Source organism: Ursus americanus, chromosome 6 (genome assembly GCF_024610735.1).
Source record: "Ursus americanus isolate L20-20 chromosome 6, mUrsAme1.1.p, whole genome shotgun sequence".
Taxonomy (NCBI): domain Eukaryota; kingdom Metazoa; phylum Chordata; class Mammalia; order Carnivora; family Ursidae; genus Ursus; species Ursus americanus.
Genome location: NC_142132.1, coordinates 70,326,272 through 70,347,215, shown reverse-complemented (window position 1 = coordinate 70,347,215; position 20,944 = coordinate 70,326,272). Strand labels below are relative to the sequence as shown.

Sequence of the window (20,944 nt, the reverse complement as noted above, 5' to 3'; positions counted from 1 at the left end):
CCCATGGTTCCCCTGGGAGGCACTCTTTTCTGGGATGTTCTCTTCATAGATCCCTTCCAGGTTGGCCGCAGCTCATCCCAGTCCTTGAAAGCTGCTTGGGGTGGGAATGGGAGGCTGTGGTTTGTATCCTTTCTGGAAAGAAACCTCTCAAATCTCCCCGACCTTATTCCTGAAAGGAGCATTACCCGTTCCTGAGAGCTTTGACCTTTTTATTTCACATATCTTACCCTTCAAAGTTTTTTTTAAATGATAAAATATACATCAAATTTACCATAGAAGCATTTTTAAGTGTACAGTTCAGGGGCACTAAGTGCATTCACATTGTTGGGCAGCCATCACCACCATCCACCTTCCAGAATATCTTTATTTTACAGAATTGAAATTCTGTCCCCACTGAATGGTAACTCTTCATTCCCAGCTTCTAGCAACCACCATTATACTTTCTGTCTCTACGAATTTGACGATTCTGGGTACCTCATATAAGTGGAATCCTGTATTTGTCCTTTTGCGACTTACTTCATTCAGCATTATGTCTTCACGATTCATCCATGTGGTAGCATGGGTCAGCATGCCCTTCTTTTTTTTTTTTTTTTTTTAAGGCTGAATACTACCCCACTGTGTGCACACTTGGTTTATCTAGTCAGCCGTTGGTGGACACTTGGATGGCTTCCGCCCCTTGGCTCTTGTGAATAAGGCTGCCGTGATCAGAGTGTACAAAATATCCCTTTGAGCCCCTGCTTCCGATGCTTATGGGTCTTCACAGTCTTTTGTGCCAAATGGGAGAATAAGGTGTATCTTCTCCAGTGCTGGGTTTCCCAATGTTTTCATGTCATGGCTTTGCATAGGAAATGTTTGTTTGGCCCCCTGAGGAAACGGGAGGGGTCTGGAACACAGAATCATGGCGGTGACTCATTCAGGCTCCGCTAAGGGGGTTGAGAGGATCCCCCTCACAGCACACACTGGACACATCAGGCAGGGAGCTCTCTGCTTTGGACAGCTCAGCTCCCCTTTTCTGACCCCATGGAGCAAGCAAACACCCCACGGTGTGTAGTCGTACTAGGTATGGCTGGAAGGATGAGGCGTCCTCGCCATCTCTTCTCTGCTCACACCCTCCCCCCCCCACCCCCTTAGAGCACCTGCCATTTGCAGCTGCAGAATGGGAGACAGTGGATCCCACAGCTCCGGGCTGCAGCTGCCTGGAACAGAAATGTGTGTGCTACTGAAGCTGGTACACCAAGTTCTCTCCAGAGCTAGAACTAGGTCAGGACACGCAGGCAGAAGGGAGGGGTGGGAGGGGAGCTGGAAGACCATGTCCACGTGCCACCTGAAGGCACCTAGGAGGGGCCAGTGCAAGCCTGAGGAACCAGTCCGTGCAGAAAAATGAGAGAGAGCAGCGACACCCAGAGCTGAGTGGGGGGCAGGCACCTGGAGGGAAAGGAGAGGGGGACAAAGGAGAGGAGGAAGGGAGGGAGATGCTGACTCAAAGACTCTTTTATGAGGCCCTGGCTGACTGTTTTGCATTTTGCTTTGGTGACAGTCAACTCTGCTGTTACAGTAAGAATTTCCTTCCACTGAGGTGGTTGGGTGGGTTGGCTTTTGTGCCTCGGTGGTGCGGGAGGGTGGGACCTGCTGGGAGCAAAGGGTAAGGGTGAGGAAGGAAGGGTTCCAGTGGGGATGCAACAAAGTGGCCACCAACACAGCGCAGAATGCTTCTTTTTTAAATAGTTTATTAATCTGTTTGGCCAAACAGGTAATGGAAACTGAGAATAATAATTTGCTAAAAAGTTCGGGTCATGAATGCCCCTTCCCCTTACGAAACGAAAGACTCCATGGTTACAGAATGCACCATTGGGTTATGACAACATTTCAAAATAAGGTTTCCATTTCGTATGTAACAATGTAAACTTCAAAAATAGTAAACTCTAACCCCCGCGTCCCTCTCGACGGATCTATCACAGATAGAATTTTCTGGCAGACCTAAATTGTGTAAGTAAACAGCCTGGTGCTTTAAAAGTTTCATAAAAAGGTTTACAGATTCGGTAGATAATTTTCGATCTTGGTCATGGAGTAAAAGCAACCAGAAATTCACCTTCCGCGTCGTCTACCTTATATGTGCATTGCACACTGCTACCCGTGTTCCCTTACACTGGTCATCAGCTTGCCGTTTTTGTACACGTACACACACACACAGATAGTTTTGTTTCTAAAGATTTGTACATCTAAATTATAAGACGGCGCCAGTGACTTATAATGTCACCTCGCTTCACGTAGGTAAGGACAAAAATTCTGTAGAAGGCACTGTAATTTCTCTTGCACGATCTTACACACTCAGGTGAGAGCAGGCCAGCTGGGGCTCGGACTCCTCCTTCCCTCTCTGCCACCTGGCCCAGGGCCTGTCTGCCTCCACCTGCCACCCCCAGGTTAGCCACAGCCCGTGGCTTCCGAAGTCCATTTTTGCTTTTCTGTTTCACCTCTTCGCGTCCATCCCTCCATCCCTCCATCCACCCAAAGTAACTTACAGTCGTCTTTTGGTTCATCAAAATCCCTTAAAATTAAGAGTACAGCTCTGGTATAAAACAAAATATGACCTACCATAGCTGAAAAATAATCACAGTGTGCAATGTAATTTGCAGTGGCTAAGATTCAGAACACTTGCCCTGCCTCTTGCCATCCCGAACAATCTATGCAAGGATAATTTTAACCGGCTTTACATTCATTTCGAAAGGGCCCAGAGGCTCTTCTTTTCTCTTTCCTCTGGAATTGGTACCCTTAGGTGAAAGGTCTGATGTGGAAAAAGTGCAAGCAAATTGGACATGCCAATAAATACCGTATAACTTACCGCGGAATACCGGAGCTGTACAGGTATGTACACACCTTACCAAACTGAGGGTCCCCTGTCAGGAACAGACCTCCAAGTCCCTAACACGAGCGTGAGCGCTCGCCGCAGAGTTCTGGAAGGCCGAGGTCAGCGCGCGAAGGAAGGGCGGGCTCTTCTGTTCTTGCTCTGGGGTCCCGAGCCCAGGTCTGCACCGCCCTCCGCCGTCTCCTCCTTCTTCCTCACTTTGAGGCGAGTGAGCAGCTTGATCAACCAGACGTCCCACTCCTCGGGCAAGAGCAAGAGGAGGAAGCCCAGGCCGATGATGATGATGGCAATGACCCGGACCCCGTTGAAGACTATCTTACTGGTGTAGTGATCAACCACTGCGCAAGACAAGAGAGAAGTCGGGTTACTCAGAGGGGAGCCAGGCCCGGGCGCAGGGCGGGGCCCGAGGCGTCCTCTTGTGTGGGCAGCGAGGAGCAGAGGTCTTCCTTGACCGCAGAATCCTCCTTGGTGTGGCTTTGTTCCTGGAGGGCAGGGGCTGCCTCTTAATTTTATAACACCTCCCTGGGGTGAAGCCTGGCGCTTCTGTTTCACTTCCCCAAACTGACCTGGCACCTTAGTTCAGATATTGATTTGCATGAGAGACAAAGCAAATAGGCAGGTGGAGATAAATACACACACACATCGTCCCAAAGTTTAATTTTGGCCACCCCTGGGTGGCAGGACACTGAACGTGTGATTGCTTTCTTTACATTTTGGTACTTTTCATGTCTTCTACAATGATATTTTATAATTTAAAAGCATTATTTCCTAATATATGCATATATATGGTTTGAAGACCAAACTCAAACTGGTTTCTAGAAGATAAAAATATAAATTCTTGTTCCTCCCCAGGGCATCATTAGCACGAGGCTCCAAAGCCACCTGGGTCATCACTAAGTATTAAAGTTTATTAAAGGTCTACAATATTAAGGTTTTTGTCTTTCTTTCTTCCCTCCTTTCTTTCTTTCTTCCTTTCTTTTTTTTTATTTCCTTGTTCTCTTGTTAAGCCAGACAAAGCAAATTTGGAGCCCGCCCTCTGCACAAGAGGCACCAACTCCTTTTCTTTTATATTATTTTGTGAGAGAGGGTTTGCTGCGTTAGAGCGTGCAGCCTTTGAACGCCGCCTCGCTGGCCAGCTGTGCGCCAGCTCTCCGCGTGCGGGCCTCCTCCTGCTGCCCAGGATGCGGCCTGGCTCTGTCCTTCCTCACCATCCTCCACCTTCCCTGCCTCTCCCCCCCCCCCCCCCGACCCAGCTCTCACTTTGTCTACAGGGTGGGCAGAGAAAGAGAAAGGGATGAAAGTTAAACCTGAAAAAAAAAAAAGTGTTTGTAGCCCTTTCGTGGAATTAAAGTGCCTCTTTTAAATAAGTCAGGCAAAGAAAGACAAATATCACATAATTTCACTCATACGTGGAATTCAAGAAACAAAACAGATGAACGTAGAGGAAGGGAAGGGAAAACAAAATAAGATAAAAACAGAGAGGGACGCAAACCATAAGAGACTCTCAACTCTAGGGAACAAACTGAGGGTCGCTGGAGGGACAGGGTAACTGGGGGTTGGGCATTAAGGAGGGCACTTGATGGAATGAGCACTGGGTGTTATATGCAACTGGTGAATTACGAAATTCCACCCCAATAATACACTATATTTTAACTAACTTGAACTTAAATAAAACTAAAAAAAATACAAAATAAGCAATAAATAAAAAGAGATTATCCTTAGAGATATAAAAACAAATAAAGTGCCTCTTTCATCTCAGTGTAGTTCAGAAATCCTTGAATTTTTAATAATGACAGAACATTCGGTACATTCAGCACACGGGGATGGTCGATTAGCAGGACACATGAGCAGCTCCAGAGACAAACGTCAGGGCGAGCGGGAAAGCCACCCAAGCGCTCTGCGCTGGTACTTGGGTGATGGTGGACCCCCTGCTTCTCTCCTCCAGCTGCGAACTGAACGTGCGTCCTTCCTTTGACACCGATTACACCTCTTATGCTGCAGGTGAGTCGTAAGAAGGGATTCTGGTTAACGTCTCAGATGCCTGGCCGTGCGAGACGGCAAAGTGCGCCTCCGTCCAGGAGCTGCCCGCCAGAGGCCGGCTCGCAGCAGCATCGCGGCGACTATAAAGACGCAGTGAGGCGTGGGGGTAAGTCGGTAGTTATTTTTCCAAAGGCGGCAGCGTCTGGAGCCCGACAGGTTGGACCACTTCTTACCAGCTCTGCAGGAGCTCCGGGTCTTCCAGCCTTGGGAAATGCCGAGCGAGGGCAACGAGCGGGGACCACCATCCCCTGGCGGGCAGGGCTGCTGCTGGCCCGAGCGTAGTGCCCAGATGCCCCAGCCGGGCCTTTTTGCACATGCTGCCCTGAGGTTCCCCGAGAAGAGTCTGGGGCCAGGGCGAGGCATGCGCAGAACACGTGGGACAGGAGGGGTGAAGAACCAAATCACGGGAAAAGGCTTAGGGAGCTGAGAGCTGTTTTGCCGACTGATGCCATGTTGAACAGGGTGAAGGCTTGCCCTTCCCTGGGGGTGAACCCTCTAATGGCCTGTGGGCAGGAGGCTTCTGCACGTGGCTTTGGGGGACAGGGCTGTGCCTGGGGCCAAGGGGGTGAGTGCGATGGAGAGAACTGATTTACAAACCCTTCCTCGGCTAAGAACAGGTTAGACGGGGACGTCAGGTGTAAGGAGGGAGCTCGGGGAAGAAAATCCAAAACGGTCACCAGAATGAGCCAGGAAAAGTAAGGAGGTGAGGAAGAGCTGCCAAGTGAGTGCACGTGGAGACCCCAGGCAGAAAGCAAAGCAAGGTCCCGAGTCACTGGCCGAAGGGCTCTCGCTCTTCTGGGAGGTGGAGAATGATGTTTGTGCTTCCTCAGCTTGCAAGCACTACCCCACACCTGGCACGCCGGAGCACACTTTCTCCCCCAGAAAGTCACGTACAAAACTGAATTTTTTGCCTGCTACATAATTTTCCATCCTTTTTACTAAGATGAATGAGAGTCAGGGGCGCCTGGGTGGCACAGCGGTTGGGCATCTGCCTTCGGCTCAGGGCGTGATCCCGGCATTATGGGATCGAGCCCCACATCAGGCTCCTCCGCTATGAGCCTGCTTCTTCCTCTCCCACTCCCCCTGCCTGTGTTCCCTCTCTCTCTGGCTCTCTCTGTCGAATAAATAAATAAATAAAATCTTAAAAAAAAAAAAAGATGAATGAGATTCATCTCTGGTTCCCACACCAGTTGGAACTGAGATGGCTTGGGACCATCTGTGCCTTGGTGTGGTCAGTGAAAACCGGTGCATTCTGGAGAAACGCCGTATGGGTATCACGCGCCGACATTCTGCCCCAGTGCTTGCTTTCCACACGGAAGGGCAAACATGCTTTCCGTAGCTGGCACAGCAAGACTGCATGTGAGTGCATGTGTTTGGGAGTGTGAATGTGTGTGTGTGTGTGTTTACAAGCAGATAGAGGAAGCCATACAAGCTTACCTGCGTTCACAGGTACACTGAGGACGATTCCAACAGACATCAGAGTGGGATACGTAACAGCAATTCCAAAATTTAATACAATATTGAATGCTGAAATAAAGAACAGAAGAAGGGTATTATTTGTTACTGGCCCTGGACTTGGCCCCCTCCCTGGTCTGGCCCACCCCAGCTCCCCTGGTGAGGCTGGAGTCGCAGGAGTTACTCCTGCCATTTTCTCTGACTCGGTGAGCCTGGGTGGGGATTAGGGACACATATTCTGATCAATCAGCTTTCCTCCCTTCCCCGAGCTTTGAAGAAGAGCAAAGAAATTCAGAAAAGGTCATCCGTGAGAAGGCCCTGGAAAACAGGACTGGGACCATCCGACTCGTCCTACTAACTTCGCTTTTCTCCGTTGCCAGCAGTGAGTCTGGGATGAGCACAGACAGGTGCTTTGGGTTGTGCATTTTAAGATGGGAACTGGGTGAGGGGGCGCCTGGGTGGCTCAGTCGTTAAGCGTCTGCCTTCGGCTCAGGGCGTGATCCCAGAGTCCTGGGATCGAGCCCTGCATCGGGCTCCTCCGCTGGGAGCCTGCTTCTTCCTCTCCCACTCCCCCTGCTTGTGTTCCCTCTCTCGATGGCTGTCTCTCTCTATGTCAAATGAATAAATAAAATCTAAAAAAAGAGAGAAACTGGGTGAGGCCCCTCCTTGGCTACTTTCCTGCCTTGGACCAGCCTTCCATCAGGTAAAGGTGGTGACGACAGTCACTGCAATGATAACTGAGAAAACGTAGCGGACGCCGACTCACATCAGACCACGTTCTAAGAACTCTGCGTGCATTAACCGACCAGCTCCCTCCCGGGCCTGTAAGGAATGTTCTGTCATCAGGAGGTCACACACAGCACTCCTCGGAGCGGCGGTGACCATGGCTACTCCTGCCATGCCTGCGGTTCTGCAACTAGAATCCAGCTTCGTCATTACAAGGGCTTCACTTGGAGAGGCACCACGGTGTTGAGAAGCACTGGCAACTGAAGGGTAACAACAGAACGCTTCTCTTCTTTAGGACACGGGTTTCTAGATGCCCCTGGAGCTGCCCGGGTCCTGCTCCTCAGTCGTCACTTCTGACGGGGATTCTGACAGGGATTCTGACAGGGGGAATCGCCACTTACTCAATAAGAGGACTGAAAATCCACAAAGGTTTCCCCATGGAATGTCATCGAAAGAGCTCCAGTATTCCACTTTGGTAAAGTAGAGGATGACAGGAATACAGGTGATGAAGAGGATGTTAAACACACCCAAAATGGACAAAAATAAGGCGGCTTCTCCGAACTTAGCACCGCCCAGGAGGAGCTTGAACAGAACCTGCCGGAGAAAGCAGAGGAGGGTGGGTGAAGCCTCGCCACAGGGCCAGTGGGTGCACCTGACTGAGGCTGGGCCTGGGCGCAGGGCCACAGCCAGGTGACAGGCAAATCCGACCCCACTAAGCCTTCAGGGAAAGGGTGGTGGGGTCTGCCCCACGCGCGCCATGGAGAGTTGCGGATCTCTGGCCTCAGGGCATCTCTGGGAGTCACGGCTTTACACGCTAGGCTTGATTTGTCTGTGTTGTATTCATGGCACCACGTCCCAGCTTCAGAGCGTCCGAAGACGGGGAAGCCACAGAAATTAGAGCTAGCTGCCACGCGGACACATCCCTCTTGGGGATCCCTGCCTCCGTACCACACAGCCTGCCCCCAGTACGAAGGGCTTTGGCTGCGGAGACATTTTCTATAAACCGAAGGTAGAGGGATTATAACACTCAGAGCTCATCTCTGCTCCACCCCACGCACCCTGTTCCAGAAACGGCGTGGGGTTTAGTGGAAGGCAGCCCCCTTTGATTTCTTGCACCTGTTCTCGTTTGTACATATTTCAGGTGTGTGAGGCCCAGAAGGAGAGTGACAGATGTGCCTGGAGTGGCCGGGAAGCCAGGCTGACAGAGGCAGCCACCCCCGCGGTCCAGTGAACTGCCCACGACCAGGGACCGGATCTGAGTCCAGCTTGAATCTCTGCATTGTTGGGCCTCCTACTTTGCCTGCCTCCTCCCTCTTCAGCCACGTCACAAATCTTTCAGGTATTTCTGGGCATGTGTGCACAAAGCTTAAAGAGAGAAATAAATTGCTTTCAGCCTTCCATCCACTGGCCCCTCTGGATAAAGATCGGGCAGTGGAGGAGATGGGAAAGGGGAGTCGGAATCAGAATTATTTGTGTTCCTTGTGGATTGCATTTCCATAGGTGCTCTGCTTCCCATTAGCACGCAGCTAATGGAGTCCAGCGGCCTGTGGCCTGGTCCCATTTTCTGCATTTGAATAGTGGCTTTCAAGTCTCAGAGTGGTGCGGGGCCATCGCCTCCTCTTGGGGGCATGTGTCCCAGAGCACGCAGATGGGCTGCGTGCCTCTCTGTGGGCAGTGAGGGCAGGGAGGCAATGAAGGACGGGAAGGTACGGTCATTTCTCATTCCAGAACCACAAAATGTGTTACACACAGAGCGGGGGGGAAAAGTGCCTTTTCTTCTAACTCTCTACTGGACTTAATTTTCTTCTGTCCTACTGTCTGGATCCACGAAGGGCCATAAGTCTCAAAGCTAAACCCCTATTCCTCATTGAATCCTCCAGGTCAGCTTCCCGACTCGGAGGCCAGAGAAGATCTGCAGTCTTCACTACGGAGGTAAAAGGAGGAGAGAGGAAGCAAGGGAAGGAGGAGGGAGCGCAGCCAGGAGCCGTGATGGGGTCGGGGGTGGGGGGTGGGCAAAGGGTGGGGATCAAACATGGCTTCATCCAGCCCTGCAGTTGGGACATGTTTCTAGGGCTTCCCCACATTTTGTCAAAAATATGTTATAATCCCCGTATCACAGGAGCTGGGCTTTTATTGATTCAGCCTACGGGCAATGCTTAAAATGCATATGGATTCATGCTGAGGACCGGTAGCTGCGGAAACCACGCGATGAAAGATTTCAGTGACGAGGCGACACCAGATACTTAAATCTTCACGTCAAACCTGGTGGGAAGTCAGCCCCCCAGACACTGAGCCGGCCCCCCAGGGGCCCCGTGCTGCCCATCCACCGTTCCACCTATTTTAGCCCCAGCGCTGCAGAGAGATGGCCCTTGATGGAAAGGTCTAGAGAGCCAAAGCCAAGAGCGGGTGCACGCCTCATCCCTGCAAGTCTGTCTGCCCAGTGAAAGCAGCTGCTCGTCTCAAAGCACGGGTGCCCTCAGAGATGCTCCAGAGGTAACGGGCCTGCTGTTCCTCGGCGAGCTCGCTCCCCGCGCTTACCTTGTAGAGGGCAGACATGGACGCAGAGCCCACCACCAGCGCTATGCCGATGACAGAGTGGCTGTGGAAGCCATCGGCGTAGGTCATCATCACGATCCCAGCGATGGCGAGGATGGCGGCCACGATCTGCACAGAAGGGAGAAACCGGGGGTGAGGGTGGTGGCGGGGAGTCTGACGGCTGCCGAGGGCCAATGGGGTAGGAACGTTCATGAGAGGTCTCAGGCGAGGGAAGAGTGGCGTGTCCTTCCCAGTTCCCTGGAGAACAAATGACACATCTGTACTCGCTTAGTAAGGCTTAGCGTGACGGAGCCACCTGGAACAGCTGGCGGCAGGGAGCATCACGAGGTGGCCTGTCCCTGTGCTGCTTGCCAACAGCAGGGGTTCCGGCCGTGACGAGGTTTGGCAGACCACCCGTGGATGTGACCCCAGCTCCTGCCCGACCTTCTGAAAGCACGTCACATGCTCTTGCTCTCCGGTGCTCTGTGTCTCCGCAGAGAGGGCACAGGTCTGGGCTCCACTGACCACGCCAGCAGTAGGGGCTTCTGAAAGAGCAAGTGCCATGGGCCAAAGGGCTCCAGCGTCCTAACCCTGGGGCTGCCGTTCCTTTGCTAGCTGTGGCGGGGCCCTCCCCCCACGGCCCCCCTCAGTCCTGTGATTGTCCGGACACAGACTTCTCTTGTTGAATGGATGCCCCAGGGCCACGTACACATTCCTGCCGCGTGCAAAGTAAAACTGTCCGGTTTCACAGGAGACTCACTACTTGGGAGAAATTTCACAAGGGAGAAATGCATCAGTGCAGAGAGTAAGTAGGGGCTATGTAAGTAAATGTCGCCGAGGGGTCCCAGAGTTATGTAAACGTTGCTGGTGCGAAGTGGGGCCGGGGGTGCTGCAGGCAGAACAAATGTTTTTCCTCTAGTGGATTCACCGAGAGCTTTATCCCTCTTAATGGATCATTCAAAACTGACCCCAGCTACCTAGAACGATCTCAAGGAGCCACCGTTTACTAAGTGGTCACGGGTGAAGTGTTTTCTATGTATTTACTCACTTGATCCTCAAATGAGGTAGATACTATCATCCATTTAATTTTGCAAACGTGAAAACTTTGGCCCAGAGAGGTCATGTAACTTGCCCAAAGTCACAGGGATGGTGTGTGGCTGAGTGGGGATGCAAAATTCCAAGTGTGTCTGACTATAAAGTCAGTGTTGATCTACATAAGAAAGAAAAGTAGGATTCACAAGAATACGCCACTGCCAACTACACTCTGAGATTTGAATTGAGGTTTCCTTTGTGGCTTAACCATAACATTTTCCGGTTAGTGAAAGATAATGTGGTTGAGTCTCAAGCAGTGTGAGTTACATACTTCTAGAATATTCCTCGTGCAATATTTTCCTGTAATGCTAAATCTGCCCATGTAACTACACAGAGGCTCTGGAGAGAGCAGGTGATGGCCATTTACTAGAACCGTGCCAGGCAACTGATTGTCTGCTTGTCCTTTCTGGTTTAGTAGCTCACTGTTAGCCAAAGGCCTCATTCTGCATCACACACTGAGTATGTTTCCAACTCAGATGCTACCTGTACAATGTACAATTGTTCACGAAGAGAAAGAAACAGAGAAAGTAAGACAATAAGCAACTTTTTCTTCCCTTCAGGAGAAGAAAGGGGCAAGCGACAAGGCAGGCAGGGGAAGAGGTGGCTTCTGGCCTAGGCGACACAGAGAATGCAAAGAAGCTGCTTGGAAGAGGTCAACCTCGCTAGGCATCCAAGGTCCACAGGGAGAGAAATAACTAGAAAAAAGAGGAAGGGAAGAAGATAGCTGAATTTCAGATGATTTGGTGCGTCTCCAAAGGTGCTTGAGTCTTTCCAAACTTGGGGCTGAAATTTCAAGGAAATGAAGGAGCGCAAGGGTTGATTTTCTCCTGAAGACTTACAAGGCTGGTCTCCAGCCTCTTGGTCTGTCTTCTCTACTGATTCAATGATAAAGGGCTGCGAGCTCCCCCTGGGCTGTGCTGTGCAGAAGAGCTGAGGGAAGGGGCTGGACGGGAAGATGTAGAGCCCTCCAGGCCATACTTGAGGAGCCCAGGCCCCCAGAGGTCATTGTGACAGGTGGCACCAGGGACTGTGGTTCCCCAGCTCCCACCTCCAGTTCTCCTCTTGGGAGTCCCCACCACAGGTCCCAGGATCAGCCTGGTGCGTATCATGGGGCACCCAGTCTCCTGGCACCAGCAACCCTGCTGGGACCCCCGGCCCTGAGCTTGGGGCCCACCCAAAGTGCTGGAGCAAAGCTCACTCTGAATGCCCCCGATGGCAGAGCGGAGCTGAAGCTATGGGTTTGGGGGGCAGAGCCTGGAAGTCCTTCCTCAAGCCTGACATTCCTTTCAAGACCCCAGTTCTATCTTTAAAAATGACATGTATACTTTACATTTATATCATAACGTACCTGGGGTTCTGGGTTGCACTTGGGAACGTTTGCTGCCTATTCCCTGCACTACGATGTACTTTCCAGGAAGGCCAGTGGTGCCTGTCCTGTGGTTTCACACGGCCCCCATCTTCTAGATCAGGGTGTCCCTGGGGGAGCACGTTGAGTTTGAGGAGAAAATAAAGGAAAGTAGACAACTGAACTTCTCCCTGCCTCTCCTTTCTCCCACCTTCCAACATGCCCTCCACGTATCCCATTGACCCGTCCAAAAACAGGGACTCGGGGCTTCAGACTAATGGGTAACAGTGGCCCTAGCACCGAGAAGGGTGAGCGCTGCCATCTCGACTTCAGCCGGGGCGGGGGGACGAGGGAGTTAGCTGGAGGGGGAGGAAGTGTAGGCGCAGGAGAGACCAGGGTCAGCATATGTTGCCAGTTACTCTCCTACTGGTGGCCTCACCTCCCATGGTGACCCCACTGTAGCCTGCCAGGCGCCTGGGCGCCACCCTGCATCCCCCATGGCCCCACTGCTCGCTCTCTGCTGTCAGGCTGAGGGGAAGGAGGCAAACCCCTTGAGCATCAAGAAGGAATGAGAGAGGAGGGCACAGCACGGTCTGAGCCCCTCTCAGACAAGCTCTCCGCTCCGTGTGGGATGGGCTGCGTGTCCTCTGCCAAACCGGCCTGTGGGCTGCACTGTGGGTGTGTATTGTCTGGGGCAATTCTGAGCAATGGACAAACTGTAGATATACGTCCCCCCCCAGCTCCTGACTGCTCTTATCCACTCAGACTATTAGAATGTGGTGGGTACCATCTGGTGGACCCTTCTGATTTCAGGGCATGGCAAGGGGCTAGCTGTGAGCCCTCCAGTGCTCCCCAGGCTCTGGGTCCTCCCCTGTGCTGCGCTCAGGTGGCAGGGGACAGCCTCCCAAGGCAGTCACGTCCAGGGACGGCCCTTCGTGAGACGCTGACAGCTCTGTAATTATTGAAAAGACCGGCTAGAACCCAAGATGGGAACTGGCCTTGGAAAAGGCACAGGATCCCCAGGAATGTGCTGTTGGGGTTCAAGGGCCCACGGGAATGATCTCTCAGTGTGTCGTCTTGCTTCTGCGTCTGTCCCTGACTATTGTGGGCAGTTATGATTAGCTGCTCAGCAAGCAGAGGGTCCCATCTTCTGTTTCCCCCGAGCCGTGTGTGTGGTGCAGGCAGGGGAGGGGGGAGGGTCCCATCCGGAGGGTCCCACCCAGACCGCCCCGTCTCTCTCTAGCCGCTCACACAGCTGGGTGGCCTTTGGCTGTCGCAGAGGCTGTACTTCCTGCCCCCAGAGTTCGACTTGCTCTCATTCTTTTGTTGCTTTTGCTACACAAAACTGTCTCCTTTGACGTTCATCAGCTTCTGACATGGTGACCAAAAGAACTGGGCTGATCCAACAAACCCCTTCAACTGAGAAGGAACAACAGAAATAACACCGAGAAAGAGAACAGTTACCAGGTTTGATGTGGCGGGCATACACCATCTGATTTTATTCTCACAACTGTTCTCTAAACTGAGAACTCATCTATCTTAACAGAGGCTCAAAGACATTAGGCCCAACAGCTTGTAAGAGAGGAATCAAGATCCAAACCCTAGTCCCTTGACTCTAGACTAGAGCACCTCCCTGTTGGGTCCGAGAGCCTGAGTCTGGACAGCCGGGGAGCACAGAGAAAGGGGCCAACCTGGGCTCCTTTCGACGGTCACCTCTGATGCCATAAGTGGCTGGGGTCTCTCTGGCGTGAGAAGATGTTTGCTGCTTCTTGGTCAGTCCACAGGACCCGGACCAGTTGGTTTTGCAGGAACTACAGCCCTTGTGATTTGAGTCATGGTCTTAATAAACACAGGTACGCTGTGTAGTCTGTTCCCACAAACAGTACTGACGCTCCTTCACCTTCTTTCTGTCTGTGGGACTCCCAGGCTCGTGCACTTGGCCCTCTGGGAAGGGAAACGGTGTCAGTTCCCTTTGATCTCTGGGAATTTCGTGCCAGCTAACGCAGCAGCCGGAGAGAAGCCTAAGAGAACTCTTGCACCAGTTAGATAGTATCTGGGATCTACGTGTCAGTCTGTTCTCAAGGGGAAATTTCCCATTGCTCCGGCCACTGAGGGGGTCTCCAGGATTCTAGCTCTCTGAACTCTTAAAGGGGAGAACAGGGGAATCCGCCATGTCCTGGAGCGGGAGGCTCTCGGATGGCAGGTCACATGCTTCTCAGAGGAGTGATGATTGTTAGAGAGACCCACAACTGCACAGTACTTTCCAGGTTACACAATTACATCACCAACACCAGCCTCTTTGACCTTCATTTCAGGGCCGGCCTAGTGACGGCTTCAACACAAGACTTTGTTCGGTATACAGCGGTCAGCACAGACCAAAGTGGCCAAGTGGCCGGATGGCTAGACTGGATCACAGTTCAGGGATATCTGGGGAGACAACCCTCTTAGCCATGAAGAGAAACAAAGAAAAGATCTGGGTGCGCCATGCCGTTCTCTCCGAGTCTAGGAGGGTTTCAAGTATTTTCCAACTTCTTCTCTTAACCTCAAAAAAAAAAAAAAGTCCTGCTTGGAGGCAGACTTCACCTTGAAATTTCTCTTCCCAATGAACAGGATCTCCTTTGGAATTTGCTTTGGACATCAGAATCATGCCAAAAAGTTTCATGAATTCCCTTGGGCTTTTCCATCCAAATAGTTACAATGGGTCCCAGGACATCTGAGTCTTCAGAGTCCTGCCAGGCAGGCTGTTAGGCAGATTACTGCTGGAAGTACCTGCATTTCTTGTGGGGATGCATTAGATCATTTATCTGCTGCAAGCTTTTCTGGGTGGTGAGCACAGGGAGTGAGTTTTTATTCCAAAATTAACTCTAAGCCTCAAAACAAATTTTCCCCCTACTGCAAGCCAAAAATACTCCTCAGCAGTTGACTCATGTCCCCGCTGCTGTTTGAGTAACTAGGTGGGTGTGAATCCTCCACCAGGCTGATGTCATTGTTCCCAGGACAATGAGCAAAGGACACAAGTAGAGAGGGCCTGGGAGTCTGCCCCCTGCTGGGTGCCAGCGCGGTTCAAGGGAATGGGACTGCCCATCGAAAGGGCTCTCGGCTGCCTGGCTGGCCCACAGGGTCTGAAGGTGCAGGAAGGAGTTAGTGATGCTCCCCTCCTCGCCCCCCCACCCCCAAGAACTAGCTGCGAGGCCAAATCCAAATCCTCCTGTATCCTTGTTTGCTGGCAAGGCGGTGATGGGGCAGTAGCAGCTCTTGGCCACAAGAGGGAGACAAACAGAAGCTACAGTAACGTGAACTACTACCTCATTCCTTTTATTCCGGGTGAGTCCCTGTATATGTCACACCATCATATTTCACACTTGACTAGACATTTGACTAGCTACGTTTGACTAGATTTTAATGGGATTTGCTGAGTCTCAGTTCTGACAACAGGAGGTAATTCGAGGACAGAATCTCACTCTCCCTTTGCCTGAGGTGTGAAGGAAAGGAAACTGCCCATGCACCATCTGGATTTAGCCTAAGTGTCTCTGGCCCACTTTGGCTTTGTACACACGGTCCACACAGAGAGCCCACTGAGACCACCCGTCCATGTGGGTGCAGAAGGATCCCCGGCTTTCAGATGCATCCTAAGCAAAGAGGGACAGGGTTAGCAGAGAGCTCGGGGCGGCAGGGCACGGCTGCCCTCGGGAGAGAAGGGGAGAGCACGCAGAGAGGGGAGAACAACGCCATCCCCAGGCTGGGTCCCCGATGGGCACACACTTTAGGGAATGCTTGTTGAAATGCTTGAAATGAAAGGTGCTTTAATGAATGCTTGTCGAGTATGGTTTGCAAGCAAGAAAGTCTGCAAGGCACACCGAGACCCGGGCTCCTTTTCTGCTGCAAATTGGCAGGACAGTGGTCAGCAGTTTAGGCTTATGATGCAGCACATGGAGCTAAGCAAGCCAATGGGCAGGTTTTGGTTGACATGACCGAGTGAGGGAGGAAGACAGATAATAAGGAACTTACCCTCACTCCCATGAACCTGTCCCTGAGAACGATCCATGAGAGCAAGAACACAAAAGCTTTGTTGCAGCAGAACAACACGGAGACATCCGTAGTGTTTACTTTCTTTATTGCATGTAAGTACAGGTAGTTTGTGAGTGTCCAAAGAACACCAAAGGGTGCTGCCTTGGTAAAAAACACCTTCAAAGTCAAGCCATTGTCTCCAAAAAATCGACAGCATTCCCTAAAACAAGGAAAGAGAGGCAGTGTTATTATATTCTTGGGTTGAGACAGACCATTTTTCCCCCTACACCCATTTTTAAAGCAAATTAGGAAGGGGGCAGTGGGAGTCGTTTATTCTTATTTTTTAAACTCTTTTTTTATTTTTATTTTTTGTGAACATCGCTCTTCGACCTATTGCGTTAGTCCATTGAAGAAAATGTCCCACAATGATCTGACATCATAGATTTATTCTTTCTTTTCATGCTACTCTTGGAACCGATGGTTCTAGACAGAAGGCAGTGGAGTGTTGGGATTATCTGATCTGAAGAGGGCCCAGTTCCATGGCCACTGACTGAGGAATTCTGTCCCTTGCCTGGTAAGAGAAGGAAGTCACTAAACTTCTATTGTGGCGAGAGAATACTTGAAGAGAACTCACTGAGACATATTTTTTAAAATTTGCCTCCAGCTGGAATTGTCTTTGTGGTCAGGCAGGGGCCGTCAATTCTTGGGTGCCTCTAATACGCCGGGCTGTGATACCACTGGTGTTATGGATCTATGCATTTTCTCCGTGAGGCCGTTTTTAGAATCGGTTATTCCACTGTGTGGATATTCATGTCTCCACGCCACATGAGAAACTAGCACAGGTCCAAGAGTTCAGCCGCTGAACAGAGAGTGAGATGAGGAAACAGCTATAGAAGGAAGGTTTTCAATGTCATTCTCGATTCCAGGGGAAAGGACCATCAGTGTATGAAAACCCATTTCAGAAAAACAAAGCCACCCTTCCACATGCGGAAGAAGGCAGTAGAGGAGGCCAGGGGGTAGATAGAGTGGAGAGAGCCCTGAGAGAGGCTTGGTCTGCAGACCTGGACTGCTGGGGAGTCAAGGTCATTGCTCTGCTGCCCTGACAGCCAGACAAGGAGACGGATGAGCAAGAAGCGCGGCTCCTATGGCCGCCGAAACTCAGACTCACACGCAGGGCCCAGTGAGTGAGGACAGGAGTCAGTGAGAGGAAAGATAAAACTAGAATAAGCCAAATAGCCCAGCGTGGGAGAACAGCTGCGGCCTCTGCCACTTAAGAGTAAAATGCAGCAGGAAAGGAGGAAAATTAAAAGCAAGAGTCAAAGGGGATTTGGTGTGATTTTTAATTTAATTCAATTTGCTCTTATCACCAATCCAAAATGAAATCTGCCTTTGTTCATTACTCGACTGTGGGATAGACACAGAAGAAACAGGAAACTCATTACCTTTCACTGAACTCAGAGTCCTATGTGGCTTCTAAACTGACACCAGGGAAAATGTTCGAATCACTAAATTTAACATGAAACCAATTCAACTGAATTGGTTCCAGTTTGGTTTCACATAGACAAAACTCTCATCCAATAGGCTGATATTTCTGTTGCTGCATGATTTTCATACAGTATTTTCCATGGGCTTTCCTCAAGCCCCTGTTTGCAGAACAGTCTTCTCTCCCACAACGACAACGACCAGGGATGGCTTCCTTCATGTTCGGGATTTTCAGTAGCTATAGAGTGGTGCCAGTCCCTTTCAGCATGATCAACAGGAAATACAAATCATCTTTCCTGCCATTAATGTCAACCTATTTTACGTTTTTTTTTTTTTTTAAAGTAGGCTCCATGCCCAGTATGGAGCCCAATGTGGGGCTTCAACTCACAACCTTGAGATAGAGACCTGAGCTGAGATCAAGAGTCGGATGCCTAGCCCAGGTGCCCCTAATGTCAACCTATTTTAACTCTACTTAGAGGTTATCCTTCTTAAGGGACCAAAATGCAAGTAGGATTTCCAAGTTTCCTGGACTGTTATAAAAAATGATTCATATTGTGGCAGGGCCATCCAAAGCCAACTGGACAACCTATGTTCTCCCTGAGAATCTATGTGTGATTCTTCCAAAGCATGATAGTTTTAGAAGTGGTGAGGAAGAGGGTTCCATCCTGGAGATGGAAAAGGCAAGATTTCTGGGCCTAGTAGAGCTCTGTTGGCCCTTTGTAGATTCATGGTGGGGGAGTACAGCTCAGGTGGTGAGATCTTGGTTCCAAGGAGACAAAGATGATTGGCTCCGGAGCCAGTGAACCTAGTGCTGTTTTCAGACCAAGGGCTGTACACTAATCTAGGTCAGCTGGGTTGCCGACATATACCCTTGAGTGCCAGAGGACCCAAGAGAGATGGTCAGCAGAAATTCATTTCTTCCAGATACCTCTTCTTGGTATACAAAGAATAGAGTAGATACTCTCTTGACTGGCTTCCACTTAAATGACAGGACAGTTGATGCCCTTCCTTCCTTGGCAGGCTAAGTGTCCAACGCTGGTAGATTACTCTCCAGCATGCCCAAGCCCTTTGGTTCCTACCAACTGAGTCATGTGTTGGCCAAGATTTAGATGTTGTTTGTTTCCAATCCTGCTTGTGCCAATTGTTCTTGGTTATTTCAACTGCATAATTTATTAAACTTCCTAAACCAATGAAATATGAGTGAGAAAAGAAAGTTGTGTTTTTCCTATGAAATCTAAGTTGGGCATTTCAGGGAAGAGTCAATAAAATCAAGTCACTAAAATATTGCTCTTTTTTTTTTTTTAAAGATTTTATTTTTTTTATTTTTTTTTTTTTTTAAAGATTTTATTTATTTATTTGACAGAGATAGAGACAGCCAGCGAGAGAGGGAACACAAGCAGGGGGAGTGGGAGAGGAAGAAGCAGGCTCCCAGCGGAGGAGCCTGATGTGGGGCTCGATCCCGGTACGCCGGGATCACGCCCTGAGCCGAAGGCAGACGCTTAACCGCTGTGCCACCCAGGCGCCCCAAGATTTTATTTATTTATGTGACAGAGAGACAGCCAGCGAGAGAGGGAACAGAGCAGGCGAGTGAGAGAGGAAGAAGCAGGCTCCCAGCAGAGGAGCCCGATGTGGGACTCGATCCCAGAACGCCGGGATCACGCCCTGAGCCGAAGGCAGACGCTTTAACAACTGCACTACCCAGGCGCCCCTAAAATATTGCTCTTGAGTTAGGTATGAATGAAACACTGTGTAAGATAGGAAAAACTGCAAACATCTGTAAGTTCTACACTCCTATTATTTGGCAAATACCTATGCTCTTTGTACTCTTTAAAGAACCCTGACTAGGAGAGCCTGGTTTGGTGGAATTAAGACGGCGAATCACTTTTGTTTTTTCAAATCAGTAAGCACTTGTTTATTACTTGTTGTATTCACAATTCTAGACAAGGCACTCTGGCTGATACAGAACAAGTAAACAGACCCTGCCCTTGAGAAGATTATAGTGTGATTGGGGAGATACAACTGATCTCCTCAACAGAAAGCAATGCAAGTTTAAATATAATCACATATTAGATGGTGTGGAATATAATAATGCTATGGGATCCATGTTTAGTGGAGAAATTTGAACTGATTGGAGAAGGCCTCATGCAAGACATGGATTTTGAACTGAAACTTCAAGGATAGGTAGGATTTTTAGTTAGGGTTGGGGGAGAGAGAATGTCCTTGGAGAGAGAAGAAATTGTATCAATGAAACAAGAATGAATGGCTATAGAAAAGGAAATAATCTTGGAAATTAAATAAAGGATAGACAAGTTAAAGAAATTAAGAAGAGTTGGAATATAAAGTCAAGATAATCTCCTAAGAGAGAGAGAAAAAATAAGATTAGAAGGTTAAGCCAGAAGGTCCAATATTAAGCTAAAAGAAACTCCAGAAAGAGAAAAGGGGAAAAATGAAGAGGAGAAAATTACAAAAGACATAAATCGAGAAAGTTCTTTAGAAATGTGGGATATGAGTCTTCATGACCAAAAGGGCCTACCAGGCACCAAGAAAGATGAATGAAGAAAGAACAAAAACAAGGCACATACTTGTGACATGAGAGGATAAAAATAAAAATAAAAAGCTCCCAAGAGAAATAAAACCCAATAGGCCCAAGGGGTAGGAAATCATAATAGTTTCTGACATCTCAACAACCAAAATGGAAGCGAAACAATAATGACCTTAACATTTTTCAAGGGAAAGTTTTTTTTTTTCCCGAAGATTTTATTTATTTATTTGACAGAGAGAGAGACAGCCAGCGAGAGAGGGAACACAGGCAGGGGGAGTGGGAGAGGAAGAAGCAGGCTCCCAGCAGAGGAGCCTGATGCAGGGCTCGATCCCAGAACACCAGGATCACACCCTGAGCCGAAGGCAGATGGTCAACGACAGAGCCACCCAGGCGCCCCAAGGGAAAGTTTTTTTTTTTTGCAACCCAGAGTTCTATAACCAGCTAACCATCCATCCAAGTGGATGGTAGAATAAAGATATTTTCAGTTATGCAGTACTCAAAAACATTGACTCCCATGCCACTAGAGGACAGGCTGCTCAACACAAGGGTGTATACCAAGGACGGGGAAGGTATGGCAGCGGAAGGCATGGCTCCGACACAGCCAAGAGTCAAAGCTAGTGCTAGGAGGAGGCTCGGTGGCAGACCACGTAGGTCTCTGGGAGTGCAGTCTCCAGGGAAGTCTTGTGATTACACCAGCACAGGGAATATACTGACAGGTTTCTGAGATGGCAGGACATTTAGGAAAAAAACAGCAATCATGAATGCAAATCAGGGTAAACGAGACAAAAGAGGCAAATATTACTGGCAGGAGAAATGACAGGTTGTTCACAAAAGGAGACGAGTCGGTGAGCAGTAT

General features: G+C 49.9%; 1 protein-coding gene across 1 annotated transcript in view; it reads right to left on the bottom strand.

The window, feature by feature from the left end:
- Positions 1 to 1,710: 1,710 nt before the first annotated feature.
- The window catches only part of SLC35F3 (solute carrier family 35 member F3), a 114,499-nt gene continuing 95,265 nt past the window's right edge, over positions 1,711 to 20,944 (bottom strand). The window contains exons 3-7 of the mRNA XM_045783395.2: positions 16,065 to 16,284; positions 9,623 to 9,748; positions 7,486 to 7,678; positions 6,341 to 6,430; positions 1,711 to 3,201 (exon numbers count right to left, since the gene is read on the bottom strand). Coding sequence (XP_045639351.1) covers positions 2,966 to 3,201; positions 6,341 to 6,430; positions 7,486 to 7,678; positions 9,623 to 9,748; positions 16,065 to 16,284 — 865 coding nt within the window. The 3' untranslated portion in view covers positions 1,711 to 2,965. The remainder of the gene's footprint in view (positions 3,202 to 6,340; positions 6,431 to 7,485; positions 7,679 to 9,622; positions 9,749 to 16,064; positions 16,285 to 20,944) is intronic.